General features: G+C 38.4%; 1 protein-coding gene and 1 long non-coding RNA gene across 2 annotated transcripts in view; both read left to right on the top strand.

The window, feature by feature from the left end:
* Positions 1-9,043, top strand: part of LOC146592227 (uncharacterized) — an 82,599-nt gene extending 73,556 nt beyond the window's left edge. The window contains exons 4-5 of the long non-coding RNA XR_014896621.1: positions 2,994-3,043; positions 8,947-9,043. This is a non-coding gene — a long non-coding RNA (uncharacterized LOC146592227). The remainder of the gene's footprint in view (positions 1-2,993; positions 3,044-8,946) is intronic.
* A 3-nt stretch (positions 9,044-9,046) lies between these two features.
* Positions 9,047-26,892, top strand: part of SORBS2 (sorbin and SH3 domain containing 2) — a 79,353-nt gene continuing 61,507 nt past the window's right edge. The window contains exons 1-7 of the mRNA XM_085311306.1: positions 9,047-9,071; positions 10,126-10,218; positions 12,235-12,261; positions 13,263-13,387; positions 14,365-14,985; positions 22,463-22,942; positions 26,693-26,837. Of these exons, the coding sequence (XP_085167432.1) occupies positions 9,047-9,071; positions 10,126-10,218; positions 12,235-12,261; positions 13,263-13,387; positions 14,365-14,985; positions 22,463-22,942; positions 26,693-26,837 (1,516 nt within the window). The remainder of the gene's footprint in view (positions 9,072-10,125; positions 10,219-12,234; positions 12,262-13,262; positions 13,388-14,364; positions 14,986-22,462; positions 22,943-26,692; positions 26,838-26,892) is intronic.

Here is a 26,892-nt window from a genome sequence, read left to right on the forward strand (position 1 = left end):
AGAAACTATACCAGTGGTGACTGCAGCTGTATTCAGCTGAACAGACCCATTTTTGCACATTAGTGCAATCATTTTTTTCCCACTCCATTACTTCTGCCAACTGAAGGCAGTTGTTGAAGCCCTGAAGATTACCCTAGATCTTCCTCTGTGAAAGCAGACATGCTACTGTAGTCAACAAACTCAGCGTTCCTTTCCCTCATCATTTAAGGTCAGGTATGAGCTTGGCAGAAAACCTGCCTGACCCAAATGAGAAGAGCAGGCTCTGATCTTGCAAACTGCTGGGTGCCAGGAGCACTTTATGGCTGCRCTGTAGTCATGGGCATTCCTTCCCCTGTGGTGTTAGCTACCTAAAGCCAGCTATCCTGTCTAGGCTGGTCACTAGGTACTCTTTTTGGTCAGTAGAGACTTGCMTGGAAAATCCATGTCACCTGTCTCAGGGATCTGTTTTAGAGCCATCTACAAAGTCATTCACACAGAACAGTTTTCAGGAAGTAGGCACAGAAGTACAAAGCAAATGGAATTTGTTTTTCTTTTCTTTCCCTCCCCCCAATTTCTTGAAGTAAGACTCTTGAAGGTTTCTTGAAATGCTGTTGAGTAAAATGCTTTCAGACATCTGACCGAGTTCACTGCATTTCTTTCTGTCCTACTGCTAGCGTCATTAAGTGTTTGAATACTACTGCAGCTCTTTACCAGCATAGAGTTTCAAACCATCTCAGATGAGCTCTGGCAGTTTGTTAAAATGCAAGGCTGCCTGTTTGGGTGGATGCAATTGATATTGCCATATATATGTGCATGCTTTTCAGTTATGCAAGACTAATTTGTTCTTTTGCAAAACGAGATGAAGTATAAATGGTAGTGGCTTGTACGCAATYCCTCTCCGAGCATCAGCAATACAGTGTAAGCTGTCCGGATAGGACAGTTCCTGTGGAAAACAAAGTTGTACTAAAACCAAGTTTTGTCTGTTAAGCCTTGAGCAAGAATTAAGCACAGYATGTAAGTATGTTGAGGCCACCTGCTAGAAATTATTTTGGCAGTGCAATGTTCCAAGCATTCTGTATGTGGCTCTTTTCTGGAAGTAAATGTAATGTATTTTGTAGCTTGTTTTTTTTTGGTATCATCAGTGATTCAGTTCCAAGCTAAAGGAAGGCTTGAAAATGGTGTGGGCTCTAGCAGCCTGAAAACATTCCAGAAAGAGGCGTTAAGAATAATTTGTAGCTGTTAAGCAAATTTAAAGTTACAGTCAAAGAAAATTGATCAAAAACAAACAAAATAGAGTGCATTTGCTTTAAACAGTCTCTTGGAAATTCTCAAAGGTGATTTACTGGCAGCTACAGCATAAATATAATAAGACTTTATTTACCACCCCTTATCTATTTCCATAGCTCTTAGGTAGTAGTTTTTTTAACGTGGGTCCTTTTGGTCCCCAGACTGACTTTGAGTAACAGCAGAGTTCAGCTAATTACTTCCAGTTCAGGATTATAATTTATCACTAACCAGTATGGAAGTTTTCCAAGCAGCAGAGTATTGGGCCTGATTGTCAATAGGAGAAAATACAGTAATTCAGTTATAACTTCAGAGGTGTAGTCAGTTCAGGGTTGCTGTTGAGTTTTGCTGGAATTCTGTGTTGGTATTTTATTCCCGTTTGTTTTAAACGTTAGTATCGTGAGTCTCCTGTTAGAAACAAGGTCCCTGTGTGTATGTTCCAACTTATTCCAACATAGTTGAGCAGTGTTATATTTTTTTAAAATGTTAAAATGGATTAAAGAAAAGCATTATTACTTCAAAAGTTCTAATTATCCATTTGTTTTATATTGCACTGGATGAGGGAACAGCGCAGGGAGAGAAAGACCTCTTTTTTACCCATCAGTTTTTTGGCCTTCAGTGTATCTACCCATTCACTAAGGCAAATTAGAGCAGCCAGTGCGTGTGTGACACGGCCGAGGGCTGCTAGTGTGCCGCACGCAGTCTGTGGCATTTTTACTAGTGGTAGTATTTGGAAACCTTTTGTGCGTATTTCATCCTTCCCTCCCACCTCCCTTTATGCGCCTGCAATAGCTCAAAGAGGCTGAACAGGAGAGAGATCAAAGAATCTGATCCTAAGATAAAGCTGTAACGTAACCTGGCAGTGGAAGGGAAAATACTTTCCTAGTTTGTCCTGTGATACACCTCAGTAGGTTAGAGCAGCCTCTGGGTACAGGATGTCCTGCTTTCTCCGCGGTCGTAGCTTGTTCTGTTTTGTTGCTGTTTGCTTGTAAATACTGTGTAGCTTTGGGATACCTAAGTAAAGAGATTCAAGTTATGTATGCTTTTTAGGTTAATGTAATTTTCATTTATTTTGATGCAAAATGTTACCCTTCAGAAAGCACAAAGAGGGATTTGGGAGCCGAGTGTGGTGACTTGATTCCTCACCTGTTAAGTCCATTGCAGCCTTCGAAATGGATCCCCGCGGGGYTGGAAGAGGCCCCGATTCCGGGCTTGGCAATAGCACGAGCAGCAGTCACAGTCTCAGGGTCTGCAGAAACACGTTAAACTGCTGGGTGAACATAACCATACCTCTTTCTTATAACCTGTGAAAAAAGCAAAAAGCTTTGACTGTTTGAAAAATGTTAGAGGCTTACTCCTTATATCTTTGTTTGCATAAAAGAGTGGATAAAGCCTATAAGCGGCCTTTRAAGATATTTCCAAATTCCTGTACCAAAGTTCATTCTAGTTCATAGTTTTAAGACAAAAAAMCAAATCACTGCTTTTTAATCCCTGAGCAAATGTTCATAGCAGAGGTACTAAACACTTCAAAATAGAGTTGCTTATAATGGAAACGACAGCTCATTTTTAACTTTGGAGGGACAAGTGGTGCCAATTTAATTAAAGCTGTGTTAAAATAGGACTGTCATTTGTATGACATCGATTCTCCACCCCTCTGAAAAATCCTGCTGCCRTTTTGTACCCCGTACTCTTGTCTTGTGCAAATTAATAGATCGTTTTATTTTCTGCAGGAAATCTGAAGACTTTTATAGCAAATCCTCCAGGGTCAAAATGAATACAGGTATGCTGCTTCTGCAAGATTTTTATTTATTCTTATATACTGTTGAATAAGCCAGGAAGGTCCCAAATTTATGTGAATGTTCATGAACAGATTATACATAGTTTGGAGATAAAGTTAAATTAACCATTTTTTTTTAATTTGTCTGGTTACATGCTTTTGTGTACCCCATATATAAAATTTGCATACATGTTTTTATATGTATGAATATATATGGCTATATAAAATATACATGCATGTTTAGCTTTCTGTGTTTAAGCTATAAATTATGTGTGTAAGTTTTGTATGTGTATGGTTAACGTAAAAATATGTTGTGCGGTGATGTGAAAGCTATGGAAAAGTGATGTTAAAACATCAGATTTTCTTCAGAAAAAGCCCCTGTGCTTTGAAATACTTTATTTCTGTTCTCAACTGTCACTAAATTAAAGGGCATGCAAGTACTGGCCTATGTTATTAGCTACATTTGCATAACCAGAAGAGAATAACTGTTTAATATTTATGGYGTTTGTAGTTTCACTCAGACTGCTGTGATAGGAGTATCATAGTGTTGATCAGATGAGGTCCCGTACGCTACGGAAAGCCATCGAAACGGTCTGTGACAAGGTACTAGTACTTGATCCTGAATCGCTGAAGTCAGTAAGCAGCGCAGCTGGCTGTGCTGGAAGTGGGAAGAGGCCTTTGGAGAGCAGCTTGGTTCACGGCTAGTGCCAATTCACCGTTAGAGTCAACTCCTCCTGCTTCATAGGAGAACTGTCCAGTTTGCAGGTTAACTGTGGCACACRAAGAGAAATACACATACTCTCCAAGCTAATAGACTTTATTACAGACCCCAGTGCTGCACCTGTAGGACCGTTGCTGCTTCCATGACAACTTGAAAAAAGCAAAATATATTTTGCAGGGCCTGAACTAGCTGTGAAGCCAGTTCTGGCGCTTCAGCAGCGYGCTCTCAATCCCTGGAGTCAGGTCTCCCATGGAAGAGTTTGCTATTTCATACACTTCTGCGTTAATTAGGCTTCCCGGCTTCCCATCATCTCAGATAATGGCCGTAATTCGGGAGGACCAGGATCTCATACAGATTTCTTATGCTAAGTTAAAATACGTATTTACTCATTTGAAACTACTGCATTTGTAAATACAATGGTAAGCAGGATAAACAAGGTGTCTTAGTTGAGTCTGGCTTTTTTTCCCCACAGTTTTGGTGGTTCTCGTCTCTCACAGACACTAACTGCGGTAGTGGGGAAGGAGCTGCACAAAGTTTTGATAGGGATTACATTTACTGAAATACTATTCAAAATGAGCTCTGTTGTATTTTTAGTGAAGACTTCTTTCATCAACATGTCAGTCTGGGTAATTAAGGTAGTAGTGAAAAACTCCTTACTTAGTAGAACTGTAATTTCAGAAGTAACTCAGCAAATCATCACACATTTAACTATAATTAGATTGTGCATTGCAATCTTATGAGTGAGTTAAAATATGATAGATGTCATTTTATYGCTTGTACTTTGAAAAAATGCAGATTCAGCGTCAGCGATCTAAATTACTAGTTTGTATTACTGGAGCTCTGAGGCATGATTTTATTGTTCCACATTGCACTGAGATTTCTCATGTGAGGTAGAAATTCTCAAGAGAAGTAGACACAAGTTTTAAGTCAACCATGTGTCTGAATGACYGACTCTTCTGATCACACAAGAGACTTGAAAACCCAGCCAAAGACCTGAACACACCTATAATGTTCTACAGTTACCAAAAGATACCATGACTGTAAGCTGAATTTGAAGCTACTGTGCACGTACACATCCAAAACCACTGTTTTCTTCTTGTATACACTTGATACTGACATGCCAGCAATGCTAAAAGCAGGTATTGACCAAAAAAAGCGGTATTTCATATCAGTTCTATTGATGTAGATTGCTTCCTCCAGGAAGCAGAGCATAGAGTGAACATCTTGCACCTATCTGTTGTCGAAGTATCAATTTACTAAGGAAGAATACGACTTAAATGAAAGCTGTTTTGCATGTTGTTTGGTCTAGTTGGTTCTTATCTTTTTCTACRATGTGTTGGTTTTGGACATAAAATGAATGTAGCAGTCCTTTCAAATCTGGGGATATTTTGCTGCTTTATAATAGGAATTGGATTTTATCAGATTTTGTTGATTTGGCAGGTGTGTTACAGTTAAATGAGTACTCTAGTTTAATGCCAGTATCAGTTGAAGGGGCAAAGCTAGTAGACTTGGTGCATATGGAGATTTAAAAAGAAAATGTAAGTAAGTCTACTGCTTAGAGAGGGCTCTTCTAATCCAGTGTTCCTTGTGGCTGCAGACTTGGCAGTCTGTCTCAGCCAGCCCTGCGGAAGATATTTTTGTCTACAGAGAAATGTTTTGAAGAGCTTTGGTTTTCATTACTCTACCATATATGGGAGGGATTTTTTAGCATTTGATGTTAATTTTGTACTACATGTTAGGAAGGAAAATTCAACAGCTGAAGGCCCCTAAACATGTTTGCAAAAGCAGGGAAATAGACATAAGCTACAGGGGTGGTTTTCAGAAGTACCAAAGGCACTTTGGCTCATAGTTCCTTTTGGTGTTCAAATTGTGTCACAATTTAAAAATAGTAGCCTAATAGCACATGTGCCTTTCTAAACCCAGCCTAAGCAGCCATTAGCAGAAGAATATTTGGAAATATAAGGCTTTTCATCTGCAAATCTTCAAGCGCTTTGCCTGTTTCATGAGCATCATTATCATCATGAGACATTTTCAGAAACTAAGTCAAAAAAAAGTTGAGCTGTCTGTGAAGTTCACTTGAGATTACAGCCTGGGGTAAATGTGCTTAATGCTCATATTATATATATGCATGCAAAGCTGATGTTGGGTATGAAGTACCTGCATTGAGGAATAATAAATAGATATAAACTAATATGCAAAAACAGATTCTTAGTGTCAATCCATAAATATATTTGGCCAGAGTTTCACCCTGATAGTGCCTGATAAATGCATCTAATTTTTAAATGATTAAACAAGTGAGCTCTTTGCAGTAAATGAAGCACATAAAGAGCAGCCAAGGGTGAAAAGATATGCAGTTCGGGGAGGCTGTAGATATTTTATGTTTGTTAAAATTATTAATGTAAGTCATCAGAGGGACTAATCTGTTATATTTTGTCTGGGAGACTAGAATAGAAATTGTTGGGTCCCTGCAGCGTGCCTGAATTGATTGTGAAGTCATTTTTAGATCACTGTAGCAAATTATACGGGCTTGATTATTCAAGCCTTCTCCTACCAAAAAAAAAAAAAAAAAAAAAAAAAAGTTTTAAAATCATTATTTGTTGTAATTTAGCAGCATCAAGTAACAGAGTAATATTAGGTTCCCCTGCGTAGTCAGAATGCAAATTGGCAGTAGGATAGAATCTCCTTAGTCTAAAGACCCTGGAATTCGAAATCATGGTGCAGGCAAAAGGGGAGAATGATACCGTTCACAAGTACAGCAGACAGAATGATCATCAGCAAACATTTTGTTCGGGTRCTGTTTTCCTTTTCTTTTAACTGTAAGAGCCTATTTAAAAGGTTCCTACCCACTGATTGCTCATTCTTACCTCTTCACAGAAGGTCACCGTCCTGTCATCTGTGCCAATTCTGCAGTTTATGCTACTGGCTTAACTGGCACTCTGAAATAGTGTTTTGTTTTGTTTTTTTTTWWAAAAAAAAAAGCTTCCTAAAATAAATTGGTGGTTTGAATTGCCTCCATTCTGATTTGGAGCAGGACTTGACCAATAATCGAGCCTGTAYGAGCACAGAGAAGGAATCTTCTAGGAATCTCTGCCGCTGCCTGCAAAGACTGGTTGAGGAGAGACACAGCTCACTTARGGTGATGCTGTCTGTAGTGGGAGCAGCTGTTGGAACTGTGGATTTGGGTGGAAGGAGTTTAAGCACTTTCAAGCACTTGTGGAGCATAACAAAATGAATGAAGGAGGAAGGAGACAGGCTGAATAGAGGCGACTGTAGGAGGGGAGTCAGCAAATGGAGAGGAGCCAACAGTGAACTAGTGAAAGGAAGAGAGCATCCAGAGCGAAACCCTGGAGAGTGSTCTGATACATATGCAAATTTGCACACACTCCTAGCTGTGGCGCAAGCTGACACCACCTACTTATCTTTTCCTGTCAGCAGATGTTTATTTTATGCTGGCACTTGGCTCCTTTCTGTTATTTCACTACAGGTGAATTTGCTCCATTGATCTAGCATTCAGGAAAGGGAATTTGTACTTATATGCTCTTTGTTTTGCAAGGCGATGTCAGAAAAATATATCCCCTGGCAATTCTTACCTCCCCTTTCTCCCTTTCGCTTTTGCAATACCTGCTAAGTGTGCTTATTTGTCTTTYCTGGTTTGATTGGAGTATATAGGGTTTGCAAAAGGGTATGTATCATAGTAGGTCCTGGTTTGTGCCAGATGTGCATTTTAGGCAGCTGTTTTGATTGTGAATTATTGCCCAGCTTCATATTCTGAATCATTTAAGGTTTGCATGCAATAACAGATCTCCTTTGTTTAGAAGTTAAAACAATGCCTAGGAATACATTACTCTCATCTCTGAATAATTCATTATCTATAACAAGAGATGTAAAAAGGATAGAGGATGTGGACAGGGGTGTGTGTGTGCGCRCATCGGCATGCACATATGCACACGTACCACTTTTTAAAAAATATTTCCAAGCATTTTAGATGGATTAAAGTCTTGCAAATCCTCATTTGCTCATAGAATAACAGTTGTGCAATACTAATGGTTTGTAATTTCGAAATAAAATGCGAAGATAATCTTTAATTTGGCCTCTCTTTCTGTCTTCAGCATTAGTATTAAGCCTGACCTGAACAAAGATCGGAAGGCAGAGTCCAGATGCATAAATACTTGCACACAAGCACATTTGTATTTTGCTAGATGTTTTGCACAACTATGTATGGTGTATTTTTGCAGTTACGTCTCAGTTCAGTGCTAGTTCACTCCCTTTCATTATCGTTTGTTCAGATTGTTAGTGAGAATGCTAATGCAGGTACAGGCTTGTGTATGGGCTTCAATATACAGGAGTAAGTGTTTTATGCATATACATACACAGTCAATTGTAATGTCTGTTTTTGCTCTCCTGTATGGGGCCATGCTGAACACTTTGCTGGATAATGGGTCTACTAAGTATAAAACTCTCTGACTCAATTATTTACATCAGAAATTAATTCCTTAAATCAGAATTAAAGCAGAATTTCTTAAAGTTCTAATGAGGGAATATTTGTATCGGGTTCATTCTTCTTTTACAAGATGTGTTCATAAGGTGCACCTGATTTTGGATGAACATTAGCAACACTTTTTTGTTTTCCTGCCATGATTCTCTACTTACTAGTCCCTTCCTCCCACCTCAGTTTCTCTATTCTGAAATTCAGGAAGACGGTTCTAGAAAAATGCAGATAAAGTAATACTTTATTTGACTGAAATACATGACAATATAACAAAATTGTGTGTCTAGTAGCTTGTATTAATCAAATAAAATATGCTGTCCAAGACTGGAAGTATTTGGGTAAGAAGGAAAACTTAGTATCAATAAATCATCAAATCTCTGCTGCATTATGTCAGTAGAGGGAAAAATAAAGGAATGGAACATGCGGCTTTAATTACTACTACTAGACTATATTTATGTAAGCAAAATGAAACAAATACACAGATTTGGTAACAGTTGCCTTTGTTTCACATGTTCCATACCGATAATTAAGTAAGTAAATAAGTAAGTAAAGTATAGCTTTAGTGTATTACTAGCAGAAGTCACTTGGCCTTTGCCTCGAGACTAAGAATTGGCAGTGATTTTAGAACTGCTCACACTTARGGCAATGACTCACATATTTGTCAACATGAACAACTACTTAATGCACATCCCACAGGAACTGTGGCCATGYGCCCTGCTTTTTCAGGGGAATATTGGAATGAACAAGAGATCCCAGGAGCTGACTCCTCTCAGAGATGTGGATTAAATGTGTCCCTATGGCTCAAATTACTGCTATGATAGGTAATACTTTCCACTAACAGATCTCCCTTAAGCATAATTTTATAAAACTTCATGTTCCTAAAACTGTGTTCTATAGGACACATCCAAAAACTGTAAGGACCTTTATGATGGTTGCGGTTCTCCTTGACTTAAGTGGTGGCTTACGTGAAATCTCAGTACTACTGAGTATGAAAATTAAAATTATGATTCTTACATTGAACACCAGAAAAATATTCTAGTTAAATAGACTCGGGGAGAATATTACCATGCTTTTGTAATTATGGCAGAGTTGCTAAAAAGCTAAATTGTGGGAAAGCTACCTGCTGATAATAGCAAAGACAAAGTGCCATTAAAGACAGCATGTCAGCTCCAGGTGAAAGAGGAGTGCAGAGTGAAGAAAGCAGAGAGACATGCAAGCCCCAGGTGCTGTGGAGGAAGGTTCTGTATGTTCCGTGTTGTTCGCTGTGATTTTAGATTTTGATTTCTAATTATTCTCTCAGGATATTGTTGGGTTCCAGCTATACATGTGTTTATTAGATAAAAAGAGGGAGAAAAAGGATGTTCCACCAAACCAAAAGAGCGCATGCCATTCGTAGCACTTTTGATCCTTGAGTTTAAGGGTGCAAGGAAAGGCACAGAAGCACTCTGTCAGCCAGTAAAACATAAGCTTAATTTATGAATGGTGTCTTTCTAATGCATACAGCAAAGTGATTTGCAGATTACTGATTAATATCACTCTGGAACGTTTAATCCTTCATCTTGATTAATTGTTTGTTCTGAGTAATTAGCTACAAATAGCCAGTCTTGCAGGCACCAGAATGTATGTATTTTCTCAGTGGGTTAAGCATCAAACATTTGCTTTCCTTACTTATTTTCTGTGGGATTTATTGCATTTAAAGCTTGTGAAAGGTTATTCTGCTAATCTGTGAATTTTGCAGATTGACGTGCACCTGCAGCAGTTCCCTAACTGCATGTTTATTTTCATGTCTGTTTGGCCTATCTCGCACTGTGTGATACGTTGCATGTGCTTGCTCCTTTGTCCGGGGCTGGTGTTTGTGTTGTTTTGTGCTTCCAGATAGCGGTGGGTGTGCTCGCAAACGTGCTGCCATGTCTGTCACATTAACAGCTGTGAAGAGAGTTCAAAGTTCTCCAAACCTGCTGGCTTCAGGTATAACAACTAACCAGCGATATACTACTCCTGAATGGCTTTCTGTACCGTTATGTACTTCTGCAATATTACTCTGCAAGGAGGAGAAGGGTAACCAGATTTTCTCTTCTGCTGACAGGTCTGTTACTTAGTTCTCCGATGCTCTTGTTTTCTCTCTGGCTGCACCAATCTGAACACTAAATGTTCACTCCAAACAAGTACAATATGGGAAGAGGAATGAGTCAGAAAATGGTTGCAAAATAAAGTCTAGATCTTTTCAAGTGTATGAGTAATCCACAGGAATAAAAATTCTGTTGGAATTTATGGAACCAATTTGGTTGCTACTCTAAGGACAGTAGAAGTGTCATTGGGATTAGTGTATATAAACTCTAGAAAACATGAGATTTTTGTTTCATAGCAACTCTTGYCACAAGTTTTTATCATTTTAGCATATGGTGCAAGCCTGTTAGTGTCTTGGGTTTTTTTGCATTTAAAAGGAGCGATGACTAGTGCTATTATGACTAGTATCTGAGTGGATTAGATTAGTTCTCCTTTAAAATGATTTTAAGCTTGTTTAGAAATGTTGTAATTTTAGATTCTTTTAATAATATTATATTAAGAAATCTTAAAAAGCAYAAATCTATCCTATATGGGTAGTCAGACAAGTTCTGTCTTTTGCTTTGGACTGGCAGAGAAAACCTGCGAATTCCATTCTGGTGGGGGACCCCGAGAAAATCTGTAGGCATCCTTCTTGGTTTGAATTAAGTCTTTCCAGCTGACCTTAAAGGAATGGTATTTTTCTGATACTAAAATGGCAATAAATCACAACATTTACTATAAAAACCAGCAAATATTGGCTGCCAGAGATAACACACTAACCTTCTGTAGAAATTAATCRTGCAATAAACACTGGCTACCTACAGCATAATATTCTAAGGCATATTTAGGTAACGGAAGGAACACTGAACTCCTATATGTTATACAGTCTTTTTCAAGCTGTGTAATCCCAAGAAATTTGCTGGGAGGAGGGGATTTGTCTTCATTTGGAAAGTCAGACGTTTTGAGACTGTGAAAGTACTGTTTCACAAGGTTAATTTTTACAGTTGCAATTATACCAGTGCCTTTAAAAGGGTTTCTGAAATATGTTTGGCTGTAATACACAGTAAACTGAGTGATGATGCACTTGAAAGATATGCTTCTATGAATACTTCTGTATAGGCAGCTGGAGATGGGGGAGAGGAGGAATATAGATTTTTTCTTTTTTATTTTCTTTCTTTCTTTTTTTYCCCCCTCCCATTTCACCATTGCAAAGTCTCAGTGATACTCTTTGGTTTCATAGGTAGATTATTTTGGTAACCATAGCTACTGCAGTCTGTAAAAGTACAGATACATATATACAGATAAAATACAGATACATACATATATAAACAAAATATATGTGTATATACACATGTATATATATAGATGTGTGTGTATATGTATATACACACATATACATACACACACACATATATATATATATATATATATATATATGTAGGTATCTAATTCCTAGTGGGGTTCCTATAACCCACCTAATTTTTAATTAGCCCACAACTCACAATGATTACTTATGTTTAGATCAATGGTTTAATTATTTTTTTAAAAAAATACAAAAAACAAAGATATACTTGATGATTTACAGATGTTTTCCAGTTTTCCCAATGTTATATTAACATGTGCACTAGATCACAGCGATGAARTTAGATTTGATACTTTATCTGCAGAGTCATGGCAAAAGAACAGTAAATAGAAGTAAGCATATCTCCTCACTCAGATCACTGAATATTGAGTCAAATTGTTTTCCTGTTGTGAATATCTGTTATAGAAATGGCCCTGTGAACTTAGCTCCATGTTAAGACACCACAAAGTATTCATGAGCAAGGAACTCAGAACTAGATGCAAGGTGCAGTTCCATGRTTAAGAGTGTTGTTTGTCATCCTTTTCATCAATGTTTCTATTTCTAACACAAATTAATATTGGATGTTTCTTTTTTAGGGTCTGAATCTCAGTCTCCAGATTCAGGTAAGTAAAGCACTGTTCTTTATGCATCCATGTAATACCAATGTAATTGCTTTGTAGGTGGATGAATTATAATAATCTTTTATTTATTCGATTCCATTCCTCCATGTATGTACACTCTTTAAGGAAAGTGTCATTAAATTTGTAATAGTAATTACAGATAGTTAAGACCTCAAATTCAGGTGTTATTTGAGAAGCAGCATTTTGTGTAATGCAGTAGCATTTTATCAGAAAGTAAGTTTTATAAGATACCAAGTGCTGATTTGCCACCTTTACCTTCAGTGGTACTTACTATTTCGTATTTAGTCTCTTGCCTAGGCGTATGTGTTGTACCCACCCCACTGAGCAGCCTGCTCACATATGTRTCTCTTTTCTCACCATCTTTCAATATTTTGTCTTCACATCTGTAACTTGGCTGAGGCAGGATGGTATCTTCCTCTATATATTTGAAGAATGTCTTGAGGTCTCTTCAGCTTAAATGATAAAGAGAAAATATAGTTGGTTGGCTGGGAAATGGAAATGTCACTCAGATTTGGAAATAGGACACAACATTTTTGGAACAATTAATCAGGTATTGTCATGAAATCACCATGACCAGATACCTCTACATGAGCTGGGATACTTTTCAAAATCTATGACACAGCTGTGAAATTCAAGAATTCATCTGTGAAAGTTTCTTAGCCTGCATTATTACAAGGGCTGAAACAACAAAATTTCAAAATGACCTTAAGGCTTAAAATTCATTTATGTGTGAGTGCTGTGGAGAGAATTAAAACTGCTGCTAATAGCCTTGGCAATCCTTGAGTTTTCTTAATTTAAAAAATAAAAGTGGCAGTGTTAAGCTTTTTCTCATAACTTCTTTGATGATATCAGCAGCAATGTTGGTTGTGTAATAGCCAAACATTTCCATGGTTTGTTTAATAGCTACATTTCTTTTGATGATAGCAATATATAGATCTACTAATCAAAAAAATTGRCCTGATTCTTTTTTTCCTCACAAAAAGCTTGGAGATCATATAATGATGGAAGTAGAGAGACACTGAATGGAGACACTAGCAGTTCATCTCTTACAGCAAAAGGCTTTAGGAGTGTGCGGCCAAACCTGCAGGATAAAAAATCACCAACTCAGGTAATCTGAACACTCCAAGTTTCATGCTTTGGTATTTTGTGRGGGGGTTAATTTGGGGAAATAGCGTGTGCAGGTGGGATACCCCTATAGAACATCATCCTGATGTCTTCCAGACTGTGCAAGTCACCTGTGGATGTGGGTTGTTAAGAACTGTTTTAATGCACAGATAAATTATAATCTCCCAGGGTTTATGTCTGGAGGTTAATTAAGACAAATTGCTTTCAAAGAATAAGAGAGACTTCTCAAGAAAGTAGGTCGTACACAAATAAAGCSTTTTAGGAGTGTTCCAAGACATCAAAGAGTATTTATTGATATTTTGTACTCCAGGGAAGTGTATCTGTCATCAAAATAACATCTGAGGAAAAAGATTTACTAATTCAAAGGTAGATAATGTTTCTGCCTATTTTGCAGAATGATACAATTAGAKCACGCTAAAAAAATTTAACTTGGAAGCATACTTATCAGTCCAAAAAAGATTAACATTTCAATGTTAATACTCCTTCTATTACTGTTTTAATTCAAAAATTTTAAAAGGCTGTGTGTGTATATGTGTGAGATGTGAATAATAGTTTGTCACTTGACACTGTGGAGAAATTTTAAAAATGATTTACACATCTGAACAATTTCACAGAAAGAATTCTCATTTAGTAATAACTGCTTAGGAAAAAAGGAAAAAAAAAAAAAAAAGACAAGACCAGACCACTGTGGACTCCTTTCTGATCCCAGGTCACTCTTTCTGTGAGCAAGTGCAATTTTTGGTTTTCTAAACACCAGCTGTATGACTCTGTACACCAGAAAGTGTCAGGAACTGGAGCAATTTGATTTTCCATTGAATTGAGCAATGTTGAGATGAGATCTTAGTTTCTTTTTTTGAAGATGAAAGTCAATCTTGAATTACATTTCCTGCTAACATTTACTTTCTTTCTGTTTCTTCTTCAATGTTATTTTGCTGTGTGTGGATGCTTTTGGCAAATAAGGCACCTCTGCCACCCCCTAGAAAAGAAAGTTTTCAGAGAGCAAGAGTAACTAATCACAAAAAGGACAGAATTAATMTCCAGGCAGTAACAACCGGGCTGACTAAACACCTCCCCCCAGATACTGCCTACTGTACTAACGAAGAGTCTGTCCAGAAGACAATGTCTTCTCCAACATCTAACACAAGCGTGTCCTATGTGCAAAAAATCACTAAACCACTGGCCTCAGTCTCCAGTGCAGGCACGAGCACAGTAGCTGGCATTAGTGCTACTCTCTATCAAGGCCATAGACAACAGTCTCAAAAGCGTAGGATATCTACCCTGAAATTAACCCGGACACAAGACCCAGCAAGTAGCATTCATTGTAATACACAGCAACAGCTCAAGCCTGTTGAAGTGCCGATATTTCCACAAAGGCCTGTTTCACCTGCCTGTAACCCTGTGCCTGAGATACACACAGCATCTCTTTCCATTCAAATAGCTCCCATCCCTGACAATAAAGCAGAGCCTGAAATCCAAGAACATCCACCTAGTATTTCTCCAGACACTTCAAAGATGCCTTCAAAGGATTTGGGACAAAAGTCTACAGTTCTTCTTTCTGCACAGGATGCAGAATGCCATGTGGTATATTTCACTTTTCCATCTTTTATTTTAGATCATTCATGAATCATTTAACTCTGTTTAGTTATACTTACATGATCAAAGTTAGACCTTGTGTTTTCTGGGTAAAACTACCTGTTGTATGGATCAAAACAGAACTGAACAAAACCTGAAGTTTTTGGAAGGAAACTGCTCAAAAAAGAAAAAAAAAAGATTTCAGCGCAGCTGAGCATTAGTAAACCTGCTTGTTCCTCTGTGAGCACTTAATGGAGTGCAGATGCACAACAGGAGATTTGTGAGTTGTASGTGATGCATCTGTTTGCAGTCCCTCTAGAAGGACCACTCATTTAGAGGCATTGTGCTGCCATAGGTGCTGGAGGGATCACATATACGTAGAAAAGGGTTGGGTTTTTTGTTTGTTTTTTTTCCCCCACAAATGCAGCTCTACCAATTTGCTAGGCCCACCAAAAAAAATTTTCTGAGTCAGTTCTGTGCATTTAGCAAGGCAAGTCACCACCATCTGATTTATGCCCTGTGTGATAGCCCATTATAAAGAAATAGGTAGGGTAAAATCTTGAGTTGACCACCTCAAGCATCACATTTTATCTTCTGTGTCTCTGTGTACCCTGTAGGGCACATACCCTATACCTGTAGTGGTGAAAATGCTTTCTTAAGCATGCTGATCTGATCTAGGAGAAATGAAAGTACCAATCACACATATAAAAAGATGCCAAAGGTCTCTCAGAAGGGACTGTATATTTTGTGTTTTAAGAGATGCTGTCAAGTATCATAGCAAATAATAACTTGTGTGTGCATGTCGGATAATCTTGGTCTATTTAAAAAAAAATACCTGAGAGGCCAAGATTTTTGTCTGACACACATTTTGCTGCACATAAGTGATACAAAATGCAGGAAAGTGCTTCTGCAGTTCTTATATACTGTTATTTATTACTTAAAAGACATAAGTTCATAAAACATTTCTGAGACCTCCAGGAGTATATTGGAAACAAAAGTTTAAAACTCTCATCAAATCTGACTTAGAGATAAGTTTCTGTTTAAAACCTGTGGACCATTTGACAGACAGCATCCCCTTTTATCGTTTGCATGTTCTTGGTTCTGTTCCTCTCAAAGGAACTAGGTCCTATGGAGAGAAGAGATAGTAACATTTTTGATGAGCAGTTGTTGAACATGTTCAAAGTGAAAAAAGTTCCAGACATTGCCGATCATGGTAGAGTCAGATGAGAGATTGCAGTGTGAACCAGGGAGCAGATAGCTAGGTCTTAGAGGGGATGGAGRGAGCTTCCTGGGGACCAGAAGAGTCTGAGTAGGGAAAATTGCCCATTAGAAAGTTACTGAATTAGATAAAATAAGCCTGGAAGAAATGACCACCCTATGAGTACATGCAGGGCAAGAGAAGAGCTCTAAATAAATTTTGTCATTTCTACTCTGCCTTACCTAGCCATTTWAAATTTTTCTATTTACAAGAGAAATAATCTAGTTTATATCCCAAAATGGCAGCTTATCTGCATTTGAAAGCCCTTCAGTTGGAGATGGGGATTGCTATAGGTCTAGGCATACCTGCCTCAAAGCTTTGTGTGGGTCAGGTCCCATCACAGCCTGCTTGTGTCCATCTAATTCCACTGAAATCAKGGGATCTATCTTGAAGTACGTATGGCACCAGCTTGCAAACCMAAATCCCCAGGACAGTCCACATTTGTTGGTAGTAGTAACACATTACAGATATACAGTCCACAGGTACAGTTGTTATACAGTTGTTACCATTGACAGACTGTAGTTCTTTGAGTGTCATATTCAACCAGATCTTTACTCTGGAATGAACAAGCATCTGCATTAGTAGCAGAATATTGTAACAAGTTTTAATAAGCTTCCCAAAAAATTAAACTCCTCTAAAATTAAAAATTTAAGCAGAACAAAATTCTATGAAATTATATGGCAACAATGTACAACGCTCCTTTTGAATTCACCCCGTTAAGTAACGGGAGCAAATAATTAGTCACATTTGTGCTTCTCAAGATCAAAGATAAAAGTCCCATCATAAACTCTTCTATTATTATTGCATGAAGTTTAGAACTTTTTGAGAAAAATAAGTTGCTTTATCCTTGAGAAGAGGCAGTTCACTACTCAGTAAATTTTGTCAAAAGCGACAAGTCAGTCCAAGTGAAAGCCACAGTGAAGAAATAACATTAGAAACAGAAATGAAGGCTGAGCAAAAGCTTTTTTGGWGGATGGGATAGCAAATTGCAAAGATTATAGGAGGCACCTTTAAAAATATTTTAAATATGGACATTGAAAGATGCCATCAGACAGTAGAACAGTCATAAATGTGGCTAATACAAGTTACAGCTTTATGTATTTTCACTTTAATAGTAGTTCAGTCTGTTCACAGTGTGTTGCACCATATGTGCTCTGATAGATCAGTCTCTGAAACAGAAAGTCCTTGTATAACAACTTGAAAATACTAGAGAAAACTCCTTTTTATATCCAAAATAATATTTATTCAAACTCTAAATGACCAATAATAACTTATTTTCTAGCTACTTTTTCTTGGAAATTTAAACGACAAATTTTGCTTTTATAATTTTAGGATGTCTTCTAGTTTTACAACAACATGACAGAAAAGTCAGAAAAAAGTAGTAGCTGTGCTGGTCTGACAATTCATTTTTCAATTTATTTTTCTGCTTTCTCCCTGGTTTCACTGTGTGGGGAGAAAGGTTGGAATTATGTCACCTGCAGTTCTTTGAATAAAGTGATAAAAAATTGAGCTGATTACAGGGATCGTTTGGAACATAGTCAGCTTTTCAAGCCATATCCATTTGTTGATCTCTTGCCTACAAAATTCAGCTGACACATTCTCCCTAACATTGATGGTTGAAAATATTTCTAAACCTGAGTATGAGGAGGTATATCTGGCAGCACAGTCAAGCAATGGAACTAGTGGGTTTTGCTAGTTCTGTATTGAAATATTATACGTAAAACTAGAGCACAAGGCAACACAAGAGGTGTTGTAAACTTCTGTATCAGGTGAGATCCCAAAGCCAAGATGCTTTGGGCTACTGTCAGGAATAGAGGAAATATGGGAGGGAAAAAGAGAGAGAGAGAGAGAGAGAGAGCGCCAATACGGTCCCGCATGGCCCAGGAAGTTCATGCAGAACAACTTTGTGCTGTTCTGGAATGCATCTTGTCATGTTTGCGCTCTTGTTTGCACTTCATTTCAGAGCTCATCTGCAGGAACCTTAGGAGCACGCACAAGTGTGGTATGACTCACTGAGTGACATTTTGTAAACACTCCTACTCAGAAGGGTTAAACCTCTTGAAGGCATATATAAAAAGAAGCATTCAAGTTACTTAATATTAGGCTTTTACATTGCTGCTGTCCTGAGAGATGCTCTGTACCACACTGCAAGCACAGGGGAAATATTCAAATCTATATGAACAGARAAATTAGTATTTCTTAATATGAGACTGGAGATAAAATTTATTGTCCAAATCTCTTACAAACAAAAGTTCTAAACTGATGAAGAATTCTGAGCTGCATCTTCTGAAATAAACACTTGTCATTTTTATCCTTCATTTTGTTTCTGGGTTCTTGTTCTGGATGCCGCTCTCTAAAACTGAGGCTGCAAAACCTTGCTGGAATTCCGTAGATGAGTGAACACTTGGCTTCGTGCTGCTGTCATGGAGGAGCAAAAGCTATTGTGCTGGATGTTTATCGAAGTGTTTCTTTTGCCAGCCTTATAGTTGGAGATGCATCAATCTAGAAAAATGAGCCTGGAATTCAAAAAACTGTTTCTAAAAAGATTTATGTAATACAGACATTACTGTTTATTATGTATTGACAAGGTACTGAGTGATGCAGAAAGCGGAGGAGACAGGTTTTAACATTTTGAAGACAGGCAGCAAGCCAAGAAAATTGAGCACATAATCCTCATTTTAGTTTCTGTGTCACTGGTGTGGTTTGCATGGGTGCTGAACACCCTCTCTATATTGAATTTAGAATATGAGGGCTAGTTAGTAAAAGTGAACATAGAAATATAACTTGCAGCATCAGTTTGGAAATTTTGACATCAGCTTACAACAGTGAAAAATACGAGGTATTTTTACCCATTTGTGTAAGYGTATGGGTGTAATTTGAATGTTGTCTACTAAACTTTGCTTATGTATTAACAAAATGAATTTATTCACTTATCTTTGAATCTCTTCGTGTGTCTTGACTGTTGAAGCAAGGCCAGCACTTTGGTGTTATTTGTAACCTTGCACCACTCCACAAATCTTACATTAAAATGATAGGTGACCAGTTTCAAAAACGATACTAGGGTTAGCTGTCTAGTTCATGTGAATTGGGTGGAAGTTGTGTGCTTCAGGCCTGACATTTCACAAATCTGAAGAAGGTAGCATTTCTAAGGAACAGCAAAAAGCTTTGCTTGAGATCTTCAATTCGTTCAGACTATGTTGATACTTCTCTCTCTCAAGTGTCAGTAGTGCAACTTCATCTATCAGCTCCACAGCTGAAGATAATTATGCAATTTAAGTATTTTTTTTTTTTGTCATTCTAATTGGTGAAATCCTTGTTTGGCAGTTAATCCACCTGACTTCTGCTAGCATTTCTTGGACTATGGCAACAGCAAACCTAATCTGAAGCACACAGAATAGAACCAGTATTTAAAGATATTTTTTGAATGCGTTCAGCCTGGTCCTTCACAATGATGAAAAATGTGGATTAGTAGCAGCTAGATGTTCCTGTTATTTAGAGTTTACCAACCCTCAAGTTGAGAGAGAGCCTTTTCTTTCTTTCCTTTTTTTCTTTTTTTTTTTTTTTTTTAATGGTTGAATCTATTTTCAAAAATGTTGTTTTCAGGCACCATTTCAAACACTCACATTACCACAGGGTAAAGGCTACACCAGCCAGAATATTAAAGTTTTACTTTACAAAGCTCTGTAACTTCATGTTGGGAATCAGTAACTAGAATTGCTGCATTCCTTCTACCCACATTGTAAGGATGATAACATTATGTTCTTTTTTACGAATTGGCTTGGTGAAATCAGCTACTAATTTGCCAAACGCAATGCATTTAATTCTTTGGGAATCCAATTTCATTTACTCTCTGGATGCACCCTGAATATCCTTTCCTGTATTGGCTGTCCCTCCTTTTCTCAAGTAATCTCGGTTTGAATCCAGAAGGCTTGTTTGTTTTCTCSAAGTTACCTGTTATCATAACAATTTAGGGATTGATTTAGATATTTTGGCTCAGACAGATCTAACTACTCCTATGGCTGCTGAGAGGATATCTTGTCTCGGACTTCTGCGCTTCRTATTGCTACTGCCTCCTAATTGCATTGCCTCCTGGTTCATATGTTTTGCTGGAGATCTTGAATTGTGACTTGAATGATGAAGTTGAGCATGAATGATAGTTCTGTATTCCCATCGTGTATCTAACTGTGAGCTGAAAAATTATACACCATTACCTACGATTTTCATGTATGTGCATAAATGCATGCATCTTAAGCCCCTAATATATTATGCTATATAACCAGCRGTTTAGGCTCTGCATGTGATTGTTTTTTATGAAATCATTTTAATAATATTCCATTGTTCCTTAGACGTTTCCATTGGCAAATTAGTTATGTCTAAAACTCAATGTCCTTTTACAGTCATATACCCACTTACCAATTTTCTGAATAAGTAGTAATCTCTTTGGATTTACTTTATGAAAAGCTTCTTATTTGTTTTTGGGGGGTTTTTTGAACTGCAGWTTTGAAACATTGCTCAGAATAAGATTTGGATTTTAAACTGTTCGKCTAAGGATCTTACTGCTATAACTGCTGATTTTAACAGTAGCTTCTGTCTACTTACATGTATTCCATAGGTCCAGGAGCACCCAGCAGTTTTTTCAAACCATTTAGAAGAAATGGTGGATATCCGTTCACTTGCTTAAGATTCCTTCTGAAATGTTTGTTCGTACAGTTGGTCTTACCTCATTAAGACTTTTTGCATAAATTCCAGTTGATCTCAGCAAGAATTATGGAACTGGGCCCCCAATGACCTCTAATAAGCAGTACAGTCTGGGTTGTGTTCCAAGTCTTCTATAAGAGATTTAAAGATATTTTCAGATTGTGGATTAAAATGCCAAAATGGCATTTTAATCTGTTAGATTAAAACATTTTCAAAAGATTAAAGATGTTCGCATACTCTAAAAGACAGGAAATAAGCATGGTACAGTCAATAACAATGTGATATCTTTGAATAAAAGCTTTTTTTTTTTTTTTTAAGTAGCAATTACTGCATATGGTTTCTTACTGTCCTCTACTTTATGTAACTTTAAAATCCTGAATATTCTTTCCCTGAAGCTAGTCAAGGTTCCCTCAACCCTATCAGAGGTGAAACCATTRGTGCTGAAGTAGGTAGGATTTTGACATTTGAGAACCTGATGGAAAGCTTGTGGCTGACAGACAGTGTAGCAGGATTTGTGCAGCAGTTTAATAAATATTGGATGCCAACATGGTTTTCCTGTATTTTTAACTGAAAAAAAAAGAAGTTGTAGATACAAGACTAGTTCAAACCCAGTGTCCTGTGACTGATTTGAAGCATGAGAACATAAAGCTTAAACATTATGTGGCAAGTTACCAAAGTGCTCTCTTGAGGGTGTTCTCTTATAGAATGATGCTGAAGCCAACAAACTAATGTGTTTTGTTTCAGTACTAAGTCATCCCTGTCGTGGTCTTCTATTCCCAGTCCTTTTTCTTCCTCACTTAAAGCAGGTACCCTAATAATCCTTGTGTCGTCTAATGTTGAAAGGCTGCTGTCCTTACGTTGTTATCCCGTAGGCTGACAGGGTGCTTCCAGGGTGCTTCAAATTCTAAAGTCGTCCAAATGTTTTTGTCAATGAGGCAGTGGAGAAGATATGTTCAGTCATAAAAGGGGGGGRAAAAAAACAAAAAACAACTCTGTTATCTATTGTTTGAAGGTCATGTGAACACTCARTTCAGAGGTTTCCATTTAGCTTCCAGTCTTGCCAATCTTGCCAAAATGATATCTGTTCTTTGCGGGGGGGTGGGGAGAGGAAAGGGCAACTTTTCTGGAGATCAGAATTACGGATCCCTTTTTCCTTTTACAAACACAACTGACACGTGCTATTCGCTAGTCTCATATTTATGTAAAGTATAAGATGGTGAGAACCTCATCTGTCCTCAGCTGAGATCATTTCATATATGGAACATGTTATGAATATTCATCCCCAGCACACTATGGTTTCTGGCGTTGCTTCCAGTAGCATTTGATGCGTTCCTTTCTTTCATGTTTTTCTGCTTTATTATAGAGCGTGGGTGATTTCTTTCCTAATCCATGTGAACGTGAACTCCCTAGGGCTGCTGAAAAACTCATGCTTTTGTAATTCTCCTACACACAGCAAGAGGCAAAGGGAAAAGTTTTTATTCATTTGGTAATGTGTTTTCTTTTCTTATTTTTTTTTCCTTCAAAACTCAGCTTGGAAACCAGAAAGTAACTGCCCCTGTGATGGAGGTAAATGCTTCACAGACACACAGACAAACAGCAGCAGAAGCTTCTCCACTGCCTCTTCCTCCTCCTGTGGTACCAGTTAACAGAGCCTCTTTCTCACCAGACAGTGGCACCCATCTAGTACCATACTCTTTGCCAACGCTTGATGATTTTTTGCCTTCACGCTTTTATAAAACCCCAACCCTTTCACATTTTTCATATAAATACCCCTTCCTAGCTTCTGAAAGCATTATCCACGGGAACGAAACAGCCTCAGTAAGCGCAGACTCCGCCGTGAGCGAGCGCTCCTCCCGCACGGTGAGCGAGTCCTCCACAGCCGTTCTAGAYGAGCTACAGACTTGTAGCTATGCTACTACTGACTGCTCTGAGACACCTTCCCCAACCTTGAGCCAGATGTCTGCTGTGTCAGATGGCACCGCCTTAACCAACACTGCTGCCACTTCTCATGTAATTATCCTTCCTTTTTTCCTCCTCCGTTTTGTTCAAACAGGTTGTCAAAGAACGCTAATTTGTCTGTTGTCCCGTTACTTGGGCAATATTCTGTTGATAGCTCTCTGTGTTCGCCRTCTGAGGATGCATTTTGCAACAATTATTTACAAAAAATAATTTGCGTAGCAGATCTGGTAGTAGCCAGTGAAACRATACCAAGTTGTTGCCCAGCTCAGTTTTCAGCCAAGGTGTACTGAACATTTAGGATAAATGAGTCATTCARTAAACACCTGTTCCAAATGCGCTAAATGAAAGAAATCTATTGACATTTAACAGATTTATTTAAAATACTGTTAGTGRTTTACAGGTTTGCAGAGTTGTAGCTTCATGGCTACTACCATTTTTTTGGTTTATACYGAGGTACAGATTTCACTAATATAAATTGTAAATTCATGGTAAATAATGGCAATATTTAACATAATTTTTTCCTCCAGCCATGACCACTGACTGCATGAAGTTGCTTCTGTTTCTTCTCCTCTAACTAACCTTTCCCTCTCTTAAGCACAGTTTCTTACAGGAGTGAACTTCACAAATAATCTTGTGGTATCTAAGTATCCTTTTATTTTTCGCTTGGTTAAGTCAATGTTTGTTTTATATTTACATGCACTTTTCTGTAGTTTAGTACGTTCATCTATGGGTGAGTAGAAAATGTATAGAATTTAGGTCAAATCTAGATCATTTCTAATTTCTTTTGGGATTATCGGTATGATTAAAATGAGTCAGAACTGAGCCTTCGTTTAGACTGAGCAATCTGGTGCTGGAGAAAAAGCTGAAAGTTGTGCTGAGACCGAAGTTCTGCTGGGTCACACAGTATTCTAACCTGAACTTAACATGCTGAAGTATTTGTACAGTCATTTACAAGTCTAAGCAGAGTGCTTAGTCTAAAAAGAGCGTAAGGTGTATGTATTTTTTTAACCTTTGTATGATTTTTCTAAAAAGTGGTTTGAACCCAAAAACTTGCAAGTAGTCACCCAGAGAGTCAGCTAACTGTAGTCACTGCTCTGGATGCTGTTTAGAAGATGATAACAGGCATGTAAAAGCTATCACTCCTAACTCTTTCCAAAGAATCGGTACTGTAAATCTGCATGCACCTTGCCGTTGTAACCAAAGAGCATGTTCAGTATAGACCGGTACTGCAATAACACCCAATCACTACGTGACCGGCTACTAGCTTTGGGAAGCATGGAAYGTCTATGTTTTCTTCTAAGCTACTTCTGAAATAATCAACTGACTTTATTTTTCTTAGAGAAATGTTTTTGYAAGTTAAAATGAGCAGTCCTTTCCCTTCCCCTTTTGAAGGGATCTACTATAGTCAGGTCTGACCACCACTTCCACTCTTAGAAATGTCCAGGCAGGTGTGAGCCTAACAGTGTTTTGCCATTAATGGACAAAGAGAAAAGGATAAATCTTCCACCTAAGGACAAAAACCCSAAGACAGTCCTGAGATTCTTACAGGGAGATTGAACTGCTGGCAAGACCCATCTTTTGCATTTCGGAAGTTTTCAGAGTCTTTGTCTTCATTCCTGTGTAGAAAAGGGCCAAATGATTATAAATGTATCCACAAACTGAGAAAAGAGCGGGAAAGCTGTGGTCACACACACACACATACACTGTTAGTAGCTCCATCCCTGCAAATACAGATGCTGTGATGATCATCTGTCTCAAAGGGGCTTCCTTTTCATTTGGTAAATGAAAACCACTGAGAAAACCGTAAAGACAATATAGCYACAAATTTTAGTTTCTTTGAAAATCTAAATTATAAGTTGAGAATTATAAAATAAGTTCTTATTCAATCTTATATTTAGAATTAGAGTTAAAAAAAAATCAGAACAGTTGTTTTTGGAATTTATTTTCTTTTAGATTCCATTCCTGTTATGAACATTTCCCTTTTAAAGTACTTTTCATGGGTTCTTTATGTACTTCAAAACTGTGGAATCAAATGGAATCTTAATGGAAATAAACATTAGATTTTGCCTTTTACTCAAACCCAGGACTGTCACAGTCTTGGAGAACTGATCTTGAATATTGCATCCTCATCCAGGGTCTTGCAGCCAGCGAGGGCTGTGCAGTGTTGCTGCAMRGAGCTGCTSAGACATCTGTAGTGGGGACCTCTTTCCTWTGGCTGCCTGCTCAGCAGAGAGARAGTCAGAAAGCRGCTCCTGTCCCAGCTAGCTGCTGTTCGGCTGCTCTGAGCCAGAGCTCCAGGTTCCTCCTGACGCGCAGACACTGGAACTGGCTCGTGGAAGGAAGGTTAAACCTGGTAGCCGGAAAGAACCTTTCAAGGCAGGAGTAGGTAGCTCTGCCAGCAGCGAAGCACCAGTGGTGTATATTGGAGGAAAAATAAACGGAGAAGGAACTCAGGAAAAATAAAGGGTTGGAGGTCATCCCTCTGAGCTGGGAAATGCCTCCAATTTGGTGCAATTGTCATATATGGACATTCCACATTTACACTTGTAACTGATGTCCACCYGCTACTTGTGTGCATCCTGTTACCTGCAGTACCGAGCACTGCTTATTGTATGAGCCATTTGGCAAAGCCYATCACACAAAGGTCTAAATATTTTGTTATAGAAATTCATAGGAGCAATTYGGAAAGAATAGCACTAGTTCTCTTACTCTCTTCAGAGAAAGAAATACTGTAGTAAATAAACACCTTGCCTAAAAACAAGTTTACCAAAAATGGCAACATGCAGGAAAAGAGAACAGTCTAACCTGTTGACTGGGGTAGAGATATATGGCCTCATCTGAGAACCTCGACTGAAGACATTCCTTCTTGTCTCTCAAAATGGTCCCACCGAGCTTATTCAGCTCTCATTTTCTAATAGCTTCAAGTACTTTTGGAGGATGGGTGTGAGAAAAGCCAACTTCGTTTACATTTTGGGTCTTGACTACTCAGAGAAGAAAMATTTAAACATAAAAGTTTTAGTGGGAACATCACCACAACACAAACTTTTCAACTTGGCTCTAACAGGGGCCATTAAAATGTAAAACCCCTGAGTGCATCTGTGAGTTCATGTAATGCCYGCCTAGGAGCCAGAATTTACTGTCCTAGCCATTGGAGGCTGGGGTGTTAACAATTTTAAATTGGTTATCTTCAAAATATATCATGAGCTAATTATTATATTTTTAAATATAATATTTTTTCATATTTTAATTTTAATAATTAAGAAATATAATTTTTTCTTCTTGTTTGCTGTACGAAATAGTCTCATTTTATACTAACAGCATTTGTAATGTCCCACATACTTGTGCTGTTTTAATTCTCTTCTTTCATCACGTAGAACTGAGCAAAGCTTTTAGTGCTCCCAGTTTTGTTCRGAGGTAAAGAAAATAGCCATTCAGCATGAAAAGAGGGCTTAGGGAAAGCTTCGTGCCCTTCCCTCTTGAAGTATTAACCGCTGTCTCGTCCCGTTGGGGATGCCTCCTCGACGCCTCCGTTTTGGTCCTCGCGGTGCTCCCCRGAGCAGAGCTGCAGCCCGGAGGGGGGGGACCCTCCACCCGGGGCCAGGGGAGCGGGTTGTCCCAGAGACGCCTCCTGCGCCTAAAGCACCCGTGGCCTCGTTTTGCTGCCGTCCTGCCAGCTTGCTTGGCCTCCCCATCCCGCTTACTTGGTTTTGCTCTCTTGTGCTGTCGGGAGAGGGAGGTTTGCACCAGYGGCACCGGGGGCTGCGCCTGTGCCTTACCGCGATGTTGTTTTGTCTCCCTCAGGCTCAGATCGCGGTGAACGGGAGCTCTGGCACCGCTGCCAGCCCAGTGAGTCCCTTCCAAAGACCTTTCTCCCCTTCTTCAGCTTTCCCTCCACCAGCTGCTCTCAACTCCAACGTCGTCGTCGTGCAGCATGGCAGGATGATGGGTAAGCCTTGCACCAGGCGTTTGCTTCACACGTTGCACAGCGTATCCGATCCGTT

This window comes from Rhea americana, unplaced genomic scaffold (assembly GCF_003343005.1).
Source record: "Rhea americana isolate MKP2758 unplaced genomic scaffold, rheAme1 scaffold_34, whole genome shotgun sequence".
NCBI classification, from domain to species: domain Eukaryota; kingdom Metazoa; phylum Chordata; class Aves; order Rheiformes; family Rheidae; genus Rhea; species Rhea americana.